At 32.8% G+C, this 15,067-nt stretch overlaps 1 protein-coding gene across 2 annotated transcripts; it reads right to left on the reverse strand.

Annotated features, from left to right (window-relative positions):
- Positions 1 to 1,441: 1,441 nt before the first annotated feature.
- On the reverse strand, positions 1,442 to 12,649 carry LOC127738402 (uncharacterized). Of its 2 annotated transcripts, XM_052249643.1 has the most exons (3): positions 12,482 to 12,649; positions 5,413 to 7,358; positions 1,442 to 3,319 (listed from the first exon to the last, which is right to left on the reverse strand). In XM_052249643.1, exons 2-3 carry the CDS (start codon positions 7,317 to 7,319, stop codon positions 3,088 to 3,090), a joined length of 2,139 nt encoding a protein of 712 aa, XP_052105603.1. In that variant the 5' UTR covers positions 7,320 to 7,358; positions 12,482 to 12,649; the 3' UTR covers positions 1,442 to 3,087. The 2 variants fall into 2 exon arrangements, with proteins under 2 accessions (XP_052105603.1, XP_052105602.1); XM_052249642.1 differs by lacking the exon at positions 12,482 to 12,649 and having other exon boundaries at positions 5,413 to 11,400.
- Between the last annotated feature and the right edge of the window lie 2,418 nt (positions 12,650 to 15,067).

Consider the following 15,067-nt stretch of genomic DNA (forward strand, 5'->3'; position numbering starts at 1 on the left):
GTATATGACGTTAGAACCATATGGCATGTGGTGCATGCATGGAGACCCTTAGTCAATTGAAGCTTCTGGTCTCACTCCGTTTACAATTAATGGATTTAAAATTAATTTCACTCCCAAGTTTATCTATTCATACCAAAAAAGATGTAAATGTTCTTTATTGTGTATTTTGTGCTTGTTACCACTTCGAAACATATTTTTGCTATTTATCATCTATTCCTGTGCCAAGTCAGGAATATGACAGTTGTTTTCCATTCGTTTGATGTGTTTGAGCTTTTAATTTTGCCATTTGGTAAGGGACTTTACGTTTTGAATTTTCGTTGGAGTTCGGTATTTTTGCTATTCATCATCTATTCATACCTGGTCATTTTATGACATTTTAACGAGACAAAGGAAGTAACCTTAAGAATAAGATGAAAAAGACATACAGAATCACGACCAGAATTAAAATAGTGAAAAAGTGAACACAGGGGATAAACACTACATAGACAAGTAAAAATTGAACAAAGCGAAGCCCAAAAAATATTGAACTGCTCATTAGTGGCATCAACTGAGTTGTCCGTGACACGTAAAATTACAGTGGTATGTCGCATTTGTTTTGAAGTCAACGAATGAGGAAGGGAGGATTTGATTGTGGCTACGACAAATGGAACGATCAGTAATCAATCGTCACACAGATATTCGAAACTAGTCAACTAATCGTGATGGCGTCCGTAAATGTAAAAGTTTCGAAGAGACGACTTCAAATTTACAATTCACAACCCTTGGTTCAGTTGCTTTCTTTTAGTCATCAGTCTTCTTTATCAAAGCAAGGCATTGCTGATAGGAAATGCAAGTATAGTAATGAATTACTGCATCAACTGGGAGATATAGATATATACTTTGTAAGCAGGTACAGGAATGTTGTTTCATAAAAATGGAAATAAACAAGGTGAAAATTGAAGACCTATTTTTTTCTCTCCAGACCGATCCTTACTGCCAATTTTCAAATCAATCAGGTCTGACAGAATATGTGAAATTCCTTACTTCATTTTAATGGGAAAGACGTGGTCAACATAGTGAACAAACTTTAACTTTTCAGTTCGAGAACATCATCTTTACAGTTAAACGTGAAGTGAAAGGAATTGTCCTACTTCTTGAGAAGCGATTATGGGAAATGTGGCTCATATGCAGTAGTCAGCACTTCTGCGTTGACATGAACTATCATTAATATCGTCATATTTATAAATTAACTGTTTACAAAACTTTGAATTGTTCTAAATACTAATGATTTTCTACCCCAGAAATAAATAACCTTAGCTGCATTTGGCGTAACCTTTATGAAATTTGGGTCTTCAATACGCTCTATCTTCGTACTTTATTTTGGCCTTTTAAATTTAATTGAATCCAGCGTCACTGATGAGTCTTTTGTAGACGAAGCAAGGCATAACGAATAAAAATAATATAGAAAGATACACTTTATTTATAATTTCATAGTATGCTATCTACTTTCACACGTTTAATACAGACGTAATCATGTGTTTGAAAAAATGAGACACGTATCCTTTAAGAATATAATAATCATAATTTAAGCAATTACACGTTTCTGTTGTTCCTGTTCTGCATAATCGCAGAATTTCATTTAATAGCTATGTTTGTTATATTTCATTCACATAATTACCCTGCTTCGAACCGTACGTTTTCTCAATTTTTAAAAGATTTGAAAACACAAACATTGTTGAACTACCTTTTAAGTAAGCCCAATATAATGACCATGTATATTTGTTTATCTATCAGATGAATCCAACTAAAGTAGTTTAATTTCATTTCCATGTCTTTTTTTTTGCTGAACATTTTCACCATGCATCGATATACATCTTTAAAACCATTTTTCACATTGTGAATTGATCTTTCCATCATAATAGCATTTATTTAAAGTTCAAAACTGTCACAATATTATACAATGTATATAAAACATTGTTTTGTGTGAAATAAGCAGATATGAACTGTGTAGGGTTATCGTACTTGCAACAAATTGTTACAAGAAAGTTTTTTTTTTACATTTTTTATCTGCAAGTAGTTGGCATGTTAAATACCATTCAAAAATATTTTCTGCTAGTGTATAAAACATGTTGGATGGGATACCTATTTGCATAGTTGATTTCACCTACAAAGAATTAAATACTTTTTTTATTTACATACTTATTTTTTCCGTTTATTTCAGTGTTGATTTTTTTCATCTTTTTAATTTTTTTTTCCTTTTTTTTGTTTCTTTGTCTTCTACTTCTTGCTTTCATTTTTTTTTTACCTTTTCTTGCTGTTAAGCAAACATCGTGTCATCATTTTCCTTTCGTGATTTATCCTATATTTACACACAGGTACTATACCTATCGAATCAAGCATACATGTTATTTTACTAAAAAATGGAATAACGCTTGATCTGATTTGTATATATTTTTTTCGCTTTTTTAACATTTTTTCAAAATGTAGGATACTTTTTAGTACTACTCGTATCTCGAAGATGAAAATGTATTTCCTTTTTTTCATTTTCTTTTTAATATCTCTATTTTCCTTGACACAGAAAATAATCTTTTCAATTGTTTTCACTCTTGCCTCATAACTGTATATTAAAAAGTTGGACAAATTAATATCCTTCCATATGCAACTCTGTTAACTGTCAAATTAAAATGTATACGAGAAAAGTTATGTTGATGTGTATACCAACGAATACATTTCACTATAACGACGTCGTACTACTAAAAGAACACATATCTTGTTGTGCGCTAATGGTATTAAAAGAACATTATTCATAGTCGATGTGAAGCAAACCAATATTTACACTGTCATAATACTTTTTAAATTCAGTGGTTTTTTGATGTTGTAAAATTAAACATCTCTTAAAAATATAATAAACGAAAGTAAATCTCCCTTCCATTGGATAAAAAGTATTATCGTATTTGATGAAACTAAAAAACGGTCAATGACAAAATTTGTTCGTGATATACATTGATAATACACATTTCAGAGTCAATGTAAAAAATGAAACAATAGTTTCTGTTGAGAAACCTATGTACAAGTACAGTATTAAAATTGACTAATTTCAGTCAATATTCAAATCTTTATGAACTCAGCATCTTTGACCTTTTCAAATGGATCATTGCAAACGGACTCCTCGGTACTGGTTGATGAGTATCCATCTTCTGATGTAGTTGTTTCTAACTGGTCTGACGGTATCCTAATTTTTTTGTCGGAATACTTCTTGTGAAAAACATTTCTGTGTATTTTTACCTCTACTGTGCTTCCATCAAACCGTCCTTTTAGCGTCTCAAAATCAACAGTAAAACTGAAAAGGTAAAAAAAATTAGTAAAGCCCATAGGCTATGAAAATTCTTTGAAGAACGCATCTTTTAAGCATAAATACCTCCATAGGTAATAAAGGGTCATATCTGTTTGAAAAATTAAAACAAAATCTGCAGTACAGGTTTCGATTTGCCTTGATTAATCAATGACACTATGTGAAGAGTACACAATATTTGATTATGGACTACTTCTTGACTAGGAACGAAACCCAATGTACGATACACAAACGGACAACAATGCATGAGGATCACTATAAAGCCAAACTATTTGTTTGAAATATTTACGGCAAACCGAACTAAGCAACTAATAGTTCATTGGCTTTGCAAGCTATAAAAGGCCCGGAATGACAAATGTAAAACAATTCAAACGAGAAAACTAACGGCTTATTTTGTGTAAAAAACAATAAACGAAAAAAAAGGAAACAGCAACATACGACAACCACTGAATTACAGGCTCCTGACTAGGGACAGACACATACATAATGTGACGGAGTTAAACATATTAGCTGGCGCCATATCCTCCCCCAACCTGGGACAGTGGTGAAACAGCTTACCATAAGAACTTAAAAAAATCAGTTGAAAACGGCTTAACTTATCAGATCAATATAAATCACAAAAAAACAACAAACAAAAACACAAGAGACACAAAATAATGATCCGTGAGTACTCGCAGTTACTGAAAGTTAGTTCAAAGCCAAAAACAACTAATAAAAAAAAACATATATCCAAGACTAAAATATCAATCAAATGTCTGACTATACACAAATCAATTTAAATACCAAGTACTGAATAGAGAATTAAAAATGTCAAAATCCTAAAAAAAAATGATCAGTCTAAGGGAAGTGATATCCTTCTAAAGCTAGAAAATAAAAAAAAAGGATTTCATGACAAGTTGCATCAAGAGAAAATTTCAATTCATTGCTATAAATGAACTGTGGACAAAAACCGGCCAAGAAGTGAACTCTTAATAGTTAACTTAAAGACCACTGTACAACTGTCGTATAAACAACACTTTCTACAGATATGAAATAAAAATATCAACCAAGATGTTCCTGAACAATATACAATACAGCAAGCATTCTGAGAGTATTGCATGGCAATACATAGTCCCCTACCGGGTAAAAATTCATTCTACTGGAACAAAATGCTAACTTGTTCTATAACTTGTCATGGTGTAAACAAAAAGAAAATATCAAGTCAATATCTTCAAGCATGATTAAAAACAATGTGGAAAACTGTTTATATGAGTGAATTTTTCAAGTCCAAGAACCATAACTCTGCACAAAAATAGCCGAAATAAAAATTTGAACTTGATCTGTAACTTGTCATGATAAAACTATATACCAATTATCAATCAATATCTTCAAGCATGATGAAAAAAAGTGTGGAAAACACTCTAACATTAGATATGATTAATAGTTCTCTAAAATTAGATATGATGTAATACAGTGTATATCTATTTTCAAATTATAATCAAATATAATTAATAGTTCCAAATATTTTTTCATTCATTTGTCACAAACTAATATAGATTTGTAACTTATCAATAAAATGTCAACAATTTTTATCTGTACACAATGAAATGTAATAAAATATATACATTAATAAAAACAGATTATTATCTAATTAAAGGATTTCACTTCATAATCTGTTTTTATATATAAATAGTATTCAGAAAATTAGTTTATGCAAAATAACAAACAAACCTGCCAAAAAATTCAACAAACAATTTACCAAAGAATATCTTTAAAAGAATGAGTTATCTCCCTTTGTACAGAAATATGGTTTAACATAGTACTCTAACATTAGATATGGTCCAGAGTTATGGTCCATAACTCTGGACTCAATCATCAGACCGGAACAAAATTCGAACTTGACCTATAACTTGTCATGATAAAACTATATACCAAATATCAAATCAATATCTTCAAGAACGAAGAAAAAAGTGTGGAAAACTGATTTGCCGGACTGATGGATGAACAGACGGACGGACGGACAGACGGACGGAGTGTAAACCTAAAGTCCCCGTCGACTTCGTCGGTAGGGGACTAATAATCAAAATATCTGTTTAACTTACCTTTTTCCTTTGAATTTTACTGTTGCCGTCTTTGCGAGCAAGTATTTTTGGTGCTTGTCTTCAAGATCTGTGCCTATATCGTCTGGAATGTCTTCATTTACATTACCACCAGAAACAGACCATGAACAACTTTGATTTTCAACGGGACATTCATCATTAGTTGAAAAGGATCTTACATCTGAAATTTTCGGCATTTTGACTGCTAAGCTGACAGTTTGTTCCTCGCCAAACAACTTTCTCTTTCTCGTTAGTTTTTCGTAAGATAGGTCATTATACCCTTTCTCGACTTTATATGGAATGGACCGATTCTTGTTATTCTCTTTAAAATCATTTGAAGACCAACGCAATAAAGACATTATTCTCGTCTCACCTTGATTCCATTCCCTCGGATCCAGATTATACTTAACCAGTATTTCAAGCACAGGTCCTTCTAATAAACTGTGGTTTTGACGACATAAACCAGCGTAACACTTTCCATCAACATAATTGCTACACAGATGCAAAAATGGACATTTTCGAGGCGACTGTTGATTCCTACCACTGTCGCCACTCCTGCATCCTTTGTCAGCATTATAGTATCGACAGATTACAGGGACGGTTACTCTACATCTGTTATTATCATGCTGAAGTAATCGACATATGTTTGGTAACTTAACTCGGTGAAGATAAAACTTTCGCTTTACTTTCTTATTGTGCTCATTATCAAAGTTATGAATAAATTTACATTTGTTCATTTCACAGGAGCTAAGAATATAAAATTTGCAAATATGAAGGGCATTACAACCTCCGTTGCATGATTTTGGATCATTTGAATGAGCTTGGCATAGTGAGGCCTCTGTTTTGGCGCGAACTCTTCCAGTTTCCTCGGGGGATTCACCCTCTTCTGCCTCTTCAACTGTTTCAGTAGCAAATTCAAACACCTTTGGATAATTCTCTAAGAATGTTTTCAAATCACCTTTGTCTTCATCTATACTTTGCCCAAATGTCTCAAAACAATCTTTTTGAAGTTCTTCAATTTCAATTTCTCCTCCATTTTCTAAAATGATATTAAGTAAAATAGAAACTTTATCTTCAATGGAATATTCTTCAATGGTTTCAGATGACACTGGTGAAAATTCACATTCTCCTTGCTTGATTTCTTCATGTCTATCTGGTAACATCTTTTGGCTCAAAACTTCACCAAAAGTAATATCTGCATCCAAATTTTTCTCTTGATATCTCCCACTACGAAGGGTATTAAAACTACCACTTTCAGCAAAATTGTCCCTTTGGTAATCTTTTGCTTGGCCATGCCTTTCAATGTCTAATTGACACGGTCTATTGAAGGAATGTGAAATCTCTTCTCTATTTTGTCTATCCCGGTTTTGGCAATCAGTAAAGCGCGTATTCCTATATTCTCCCTGCTCTTGATAATCACATTCTCTGTTAAACAAATTAAATCCTGTGTTTTGTTTATCTCTTCTGTCTTGCCAATTTTGTTCATTTTTTATACCTCTTTTTTCGTCACGGGTACCGTTTCTGGTGTAAGAGTTTTTGTTTCCTTTATCAAAATGGGGATTACGACGTCCAATATTTCCCCTTCCATTGTGCTCAGTAAGCCATCTCGATTCTAGTCTATCATCTCCTAGTCGACTACCGTTAGAATGCATCAACGTGTTGTTAAATTCATGCCGTGTTGTTCCAACGTGATTGAAATCTCGATTAATTCCAGAACGCCTGTCTTCTTTTGATTGTAAATCTCTTGTACCATCATTGAAATTGTGAGGCTTATTATATTTACCATTTTTTCCATTGAATTCCATAGGTCTCTTATGTCTTTGGTGGTTCATGGTTGATTCGAAACAAGTTTTCCAATTTCTTCTACCTTCAAATATTCTTTTCCTACCATCCACTTTATGTCTCCTCATTGTATCTTCTTAAGACCTTGGCAGAAAGTTCTTGTGTAGCTTAAACATTCCAACAAAATTAATATGACAAATTTCAATTCTTATGCACCATTCTAAAAAAAAACTTTATATCTAAGGTAGTATTTGGGTCGTTCGCCATCTTGGATCACACAAAACAGAAAATGATCGGTCCAGATTTTTTAAGAAATTAGCAAATTTTGAATAAGGAATGCAATTTATTCATTATATTATTCATGTAAGTTTAGAAAATTATGCGATTTTATTTTATGATAACACTTGGTTTTACAAATACAGTTTTTTATTGATAAAAAATGTTTACAACTGCTATGTAAGGGGGAGAAACTCAGATTATTCAATTTAAAAAAAAAAAATGTAAAGCAATTTTTTCTATTTTGCTATAAAACAAGACTAGGGACGATGATATCCTATGAGATCCTATTTTTCCTTTTAATTTAATTTTAAAAATTTATAAGAGCTTTTGTCATTTTTTTTTTTATCAAAATAATGTCATTTAGTAATCTTTCTATATAAATACTAATGATATTTCCTTGTATAATCTTAATAAAATGTGTCAATTGTTCACAATCAGTAGACTGAAAACAAGGTGTGTGGGCAATACTTTTTATTATAATTTAGAAAATAGCACGATATAGACTAATGTTTGTCAAATTTTAAATAATTCTTAACCCCCCCCCCCCCCCCCCCCCCCTTTTTTGACTTCCTTAAAGTACAAAAAGAAATTGAACCATTGGACTGCGGAACATAAAAATGTATTTGTTAGTGCGAAACTACTCTCAAATATGACGACATTTTTTATGACTAGCTTGGGCCATATTCTTTTTGAAATCTGAGAAAAATATTATAGAGGCAACGTCCACGAGCGATTGAAGCTCCTTGAATTTAGACTTTTTTTCTATACTTTGAATCTCATACTGAATAACATATATGCAAATTGCAAATATTTGGATACACACATGCAATATTGAAACGCTAATTAGCAAATGCAAAAATCTTAATTAAAGCACAAATGTAGTAATATTACAAAAAGTGTATCACGTGAATATTCGATTTAAAAAATAAATTAAGTTGGCCTTTTTAACTTTTTTTATTTGAGCGTCACTGGTGAGTCTTTTGTAGATGAAACGCGCGTCTGGCGTGCAAAGTTTTAATCCTGGTATCTATGATGAGTTTTTTTTACAACCACTGGGTCAATGCTACTGCTGGTGAATTTTCCTCCCCGAGGGAATCACCAGCCCAGTAGTCAACACTTCTGCGTTGACATGAATTATTATGATATGGTCATAATTATAAGTTAAACTGTTTACAAAAAATTGATTTTTTCGAAAAAAAAACTAAGTATGTTCTAGCACATAGATTACCACTGTGGACGAAACGCGCGTCTGGTTTTGATTTTTTTAGCATTCAAAATTTTCGATTGGGTAAATATTTTCACTTCAGAAATAAAAAGCAATGCAAATACACAATGTCTTGTCTGTCAAAAAACATTGCCATACAAGTTATATATTTGACAGTCTACGACAGACAGACAAACAGAAAGATTTAATATATCCTTTTTATATTCTTTAGTTTTACTTCAGTGTATAGTGCTTAGAACAGACTCGTAATTTTATTTCAATGTATGGTGCTTTCTTTTCATTTAATGATCACGTTAGTTTATAACAGAACTGTGATTTAACATTATTGTGAAAAGTCTCTTTTAAGAATTAATCAGTGTATACTGCTTTCATTATGGTTATGATGACTGATTTCGGATGAATATGTTTTATTATGCATACAAAAACTATGTTTTAAAGTTATTATTAAAAGTCTCTTTTGAATAAATCTATTTTTTATACTATTTACCTGTATTTACCTGTATTATTGGCGCAAATGAAATATGGTTTGGGGCGCAAATGAAGAATTTTTTGGCGCAAATGAAATGCAAATTGGCGCAAAAGCAAAGCACCGTATTACAGTATATATATTTTAACATTTACTCAAGTGGATATGCAACTCCGAATGTTTGGAGCCAATAGTCCCGCTTTTTTCAGGAACGGAAATTCGATTTCAGCACGACTATCACATTTCACAGCCCTTCCTTGAATTTAAAAGTTGAAATTAATTACATGTACAGATTGTTTAACATTAAACTTTTACAAATATCCCAGTTATCTTAGGAAAAGCAAAAAAAAAAAAGTATTTAATTCCAGCCTAAAAATGTACCATTTTAGATATACAAATTGTACAAAAACCCTGAACGTATGGCATGTACGCTTTTATCAACCACCACCACCCACCTACAGTGAACGATATGGTTTTTGATGTTTGATTTTTTGTGTTTTAACGCCACTTTTAAGCACCGCTTTTGGGCTATTTCGTGGCGGCCAGTTTTTATTGGTGGAGGAAGCCGGAGTGCCCGGAGAAAACCACCGACCTTCGATAGGAAAACTGACAATCCTAGTCAATTAAGATTGGAGTCGAGTGCACCCGCACGAGCGGGGTTCGAACTCACAACCAAAGTGTTGACTGGCTAGTGATTACAGTAGTAACTACTCAGACCACTCGGCCACCGAGGCCCCATGAACGATATGGCAATACCCAGAGTTCATAAATATTTATTCCACCCTCTTTGCGCATATCCAAGGCATACAATAATCAGACCGCTCCAAATTGATTCATAGCTCTGTTGATTGCTAAAGGGCGTACGCCCCCCTCCCATTTACTTGCACTTTTTTTTCTTTTCTTTTTTTTAATTAAGACTGTAAAATGATTAATCAGACTAAATTTCGTTAACTTTGCCATTTCCCGTATATTTTATGTGACAATTCGTTACTTTAAAGATATTATTCGCTCGTATTTACGTGTAATATATTATTGATTATGTCAAAGTCACGTGATTCGCTACCGTGGAGTTGACCAGTACGTCGAAAAAACGTCACTCAGTCATTTTGAAATTCAAATTACAGTAACACATTGCTAAAGCTGAGGATGAAAAGCATGACGCCTTCAAAGCGACAAAGGATGGAGCAAGGACGTACTGACTCCTATTTTACAATTTCACCCAACAGAAGGTAATACTCTATTACACTCACATGATAAAAAAAAGTTCCACAGCTATAATATTTACCTACGAAAACATGTTTAACCCCACACGCCCCAGCCCATTAATAACATTTGATTTTCGGTGGTGGGGGTCTGAGATATTTTAGAGAAAAAAAATTCTGGCCCTGATTTTTGCATTTAAAAAAATTCTGGTCGTACCTGCGTTGAAAACAATAATCTTGCCAACTTTTTAGCTATCAGAAAAAACATTTCCAACAAAATTATTTAGCATTAAATGTATAAAAAACGGGCGAAATGTTTTTGTTTGGTTCGCATGTAAATTCCAGGCCACCCTCAGAAAATCAAGTGGTCCGTGCCTAAACTCTTGTTGGTATTTGAATTACTATTCTTGTGTTTCTTAATGTTTTTAAAAGGAGTTTAGACTAAAGAGAGGGATGTGACCGGAATGTCTGTTTCGCCGAACTGGTATACTGAGTACTTTTTTCAAAGACCGACTGCAACCTGCCTACTGGGTGTGGCCTTTACGTCTCCATTTCTCGACCGTCATTCACAACTTCATTGTCATTTCAGACTCATTCTTAGCCTTTGGTTGATTTGGAACCATTCACTTCCCTTGTTGGGTGAAACATTTCAACCATACATTTGGATAAAAATTGCTTTTTAGTCTTTCTTCGTGTCGGTTGTATTGTAAATTGTATTGAATGGCCGTATATCTAGTCAATTAATGGGGAGAATACGGCATCAAAAATGTCCAACCCTTACACTTTAACTATAAAATATACATGCTCCACGTCAGGAACCGTTAAATTAGTGCATTTTACACTTATTTTATGTTTTTTAGCCAAAAAAAGGTCAAAAAAGATTCTATTCTACGCCCCCCTTTGAAAAATCCTGGATTCGCCCCTGATTGCTCGCTCCAAAATTTAGTAAACCTAAAACAAAAAAATATTACCGCCATTCCCTGAGGATATTCTGAAATATCGCTCTTTTTTATATGTTATTGTTTACTCAACAATTCAATGAATTTTTAGTGTGTTAAAAAAATATTTCTCGCTCCTGAAAACAGGTTTTGTACAATAAAATTTAAAAAAAAAACGACTTCCTCTCCGAGTCACCAACTTTCATGCATCGCGTGCTAAAATATTCAATATTCATTTCGAAAAAAGACAACATCAAAATAAGAAATTAACTCGCTTGCTTCCGTTTTTTTTTTTACATAAACTGAGTCCGAAGAACAAGTATAGTCAATTTGGATTAGCCTCTGAACAATAATTTTTATCTAGCGTTCCTAACTGTCAATTTGTCGCGTAGATAAAATATGCTATTGGAACATACAACTTGTGATCGGAGTTACTTTGGGTTACGAGTAAATGAAAGTTTGCCAAACCCGTAGCGAGTCTAGATTTCCAGAAATCTACATACGGAAAAGTATCCGATCAGCTTCGACCTTCGATACTCCATGCATTCATTTTGATCGTATCAAAAATTAATATCTTCTAAACATGTTATAGATTCGTCGTAATCCATAATATGTAAGCAAACATTGTCAATCAATAAAAAAGTTGAGAATTCATTTATCATTTTTTGAGAAAACCGGATACAGTAGGATTTGTGAAAACGAATATTTTGGTTTAATAAGGACAGAATGAAAATGAATATTTTGGCATTCTTATTATGTAAGAACAGAGTGAAAGTGAATATTTACCCAACAAATTGAAGGAAATCAATGTACATATACACATATTTATAGTCTATTTTTTTTTTAATTTAATTATAGTCAATTTAATTATTGTCATTTTATTGTCTTCATACTGTTTGCCATAACCATTTAATGTAAATGTGTTTGTGCTAATAAATATCGTCTATTGTCTATTGTCTACAAAATGGAAAATAAATTTTCGAGCGCAAAAAATTAAGCGAGACTGGTGAAAGCGGAAAATGAATATTCCGTAAGAAAAATCCTCCTTCTCCCTGCCCCCCTTCTTCCCCAGATGATATCAAATGGTCGTCGTCTTATAGATCTAGGTAGTCCACGAATTGCTAATCTTTCTTTCCCTTTATATATATAGCCGGCAATGATGAAATATAAATTAACTTACTTTTCAATAGATTTACATTAAAATTACAATCTTCTTCGCACGGCTATAATTTCCCTGGAACTATTATATGCCAGATATTTATATTGTCATATTTCCTAGCTGCTCTTTAAATATGAACTTGGACTAAATTTAAGAGTCATATTACATGTTACGTCAGTTGTTTAAATGGATATGTATTTCCCCAAAATCATACCGTGAAACCTACTTTCACTTTCAATACTGTAGTTTAAGTTTTTTCTTCCAAAATGCGTTATTCCAGAATCAGATTCTCTCTTCTTTTGCAGTTCTAAAAAGTCACATAAAATGAGCTTTTGTTGTGAATGCGGAGATTCTATCAGATGTATGATGAAAACATGAGAAATAATTGTATTAAAACGGACTGCAGGTGATGTTAAATCGACCTTGTTATACAATCCTCAATAAAAACAAAATAATCAGAAGTCTAACATTTCTATATATAAGGCATCATATTTATATGGAATCTAACAAATTTTGTATGCATGCTCAAGGTTGAAGATTCCTATTTCAAAAAAGAAGAAGATATTAATCGGATAGCAAATATTTGAAATATATACATCTCTTTTCTAGAATAAACATTGTCCTTTATTTAATTCATTTGTAAAAATTATATGTAAAATACAGCTATTAATTATTAAAAATGATAACAAAGAAATTTTCTGGCATGAAGATTTGTGTTTGTTCGTAACTAAACTTGATATGTATATAAAACATTACTTGAGTGCGTACCAAGCTAGGAGCATGTAACCCATTTTAACCCCTTACTTGGAAAAACGGAAAACAAATTTTCTAAAAATCTGATTGTTCGATATCTATACCTATATATAGTTTATTATCTGGATTATCTACCTGCAGTTTAATAGGGTATATATTGTTCAGTGCAAAAACTTCTGACAAAAATATCGCCCACTCCCAGAATAGAAGTTTTCAATGTTTGGCATGTTCTCAATAAATAAGGAAGCTATAAATTATAAGTGTACGAGAAGACGTTTCGGTAAAAAGTTAAAATAACAATATAATGTAGAGTTATAATATAACAACATCCTTGTCCTCTAATATGAAATAGAGTAGACCTGCTGGTTATGATAGTTTAGTGTAAACCTAGTCTTAAATGTGTTTATGCAAACAAATTCCAAACAATTTAATTTCCTATTGGCTGTTTTTAATAGTTACAGGGACATGTCAGTACTCGGCTGTGCATGTTCGAAGCATTGAACAAAATTTAGTAAAACCTGATGTTCCTGAAAACTTCGTAGTTGAAATTTGGTATAGATTTCGGGAAAATTTCTATCATCAACACTGAAAATAATTTATTGGTTTTATGTTAATTGTTTTCTTTGTCTTTGATTGTTTGTTGCTGTTGGCGATTTTCTATTGATATTCAGCGAAGCAAAGATTAACATTTTCAAAATTGTCTATTGCATTTTAAAAGAGAGGTAGACAATAACATATTTGCACGTCACGGTATTTCAAATTACTTTAAGGTTTAACATATTATTTTTTTGAATGCATGGAGTTCATATATTTGACTATAAGGTAGACACTTTCTTCAATATAACGCAGCCACTGGCTGTAATTGTACTATAGCATCCTTGCTGTAGTAATACACAATCATGATTAGTTTTGATACCATTCTGTTTGTACACTTACTGTGAAAGAGACGAAAGATACCAAAGGGACATTCAAACTCATAAGTCGAAAATAAACTGACAACGCCATGGCTAAAAAAGAAAAAGACCAACAGACAAACAACAGTACACAAAACACAACATAGAAAACTAAAGACTGACCAACACGAACCCCACCAAAAACTGGGGTGATCTCATGTGCTCCGGAAGGGTAAGCAGATCCTGCTCCACATGTTGCACCCGCCGTGTTGCTCATGTTAGTACAAACCCGTTGATAAGTCTAATTAGGTAGTTCGATAACATTCGGGGAAAAGGGGTGCCGGGATGTAGTTACAATTGGAACATATCCGCTGTCATCTGTGAAACGGATACTCCATAACGGTCAACCAACTCGTGGTGGTGTCCGTAAAATTTACGAAGTGAAGCTTTCAACTTCACCACTTGAAACTCTTGGTTTAATAGCTTCCTTGTCAGCAGCTACCCTCTATCAAGGAATTCATAACTAGGAAATACAAGCCCTGGAATATCGTATCAACTGGGAGATATATACTCCGTATGCAGGCGCTGCTGGAATGTTGCTACATATAAATTGAAAGTTCACAATTGGGAAGCTGAAATCATCTCTTTTGTCGTAAAGTTTTGTTTTCAAACGACCCTCATTGTCAATTTCTAGATGTAAGTCAAAATATGAGGCAAACTGAACTGTATCTGTTGTATCCTTTATCTCGTGTTCGATGGGATAGATGCGTTCAACATAGTCACCAAATTGTGACTAATCTGTCGTTATATAGATCGATCGTACTTTATGATCACTATCTGAAGATTTCTTGTACTTGCCTTCAACTTGTTCAAAGGTAATTATTCCAAAAACAGCCGTGACAGCTAATGGCGACTTTAAATATTTCGGTAAAGTTATATTGTTTAGAATTATATATCATTA

This window comes from Mytilus californianus, unplaced genomic scaffold (genome assembly GCF_021869535.1).
Source record: "Mytilus californianus isolate M0D057914Y unplaced genomic scaffold, xbMytCali1.0.p SCAF_4, whole genome shotgun sequence".
In the NCBI taxonomy this organism is placed as follows: Eukaryota; Metazoa; Mollusca; class Bivalvia; order Mytilida; family Mytilidae; genus Mytilus; species Mytilus californianus.

Bases quoted from the DNA above. Each gene is read 5' to 3' on its own strand.
- LOC127738402 (XM_052249643.1), bottom strand. From the start codon at position 7,319: ATGAGGAGACATAAAGTGGATGGTAGGAAAAGAATATTTGAAGGTAGA. The intron at 3,320-5,412 runs GTAAGTTAAACA...TTACCTTTTCAG, and splicing joins GTAAAATTCAAAGGAAAAAG to TTTTACTGTTGATTTTGAGA.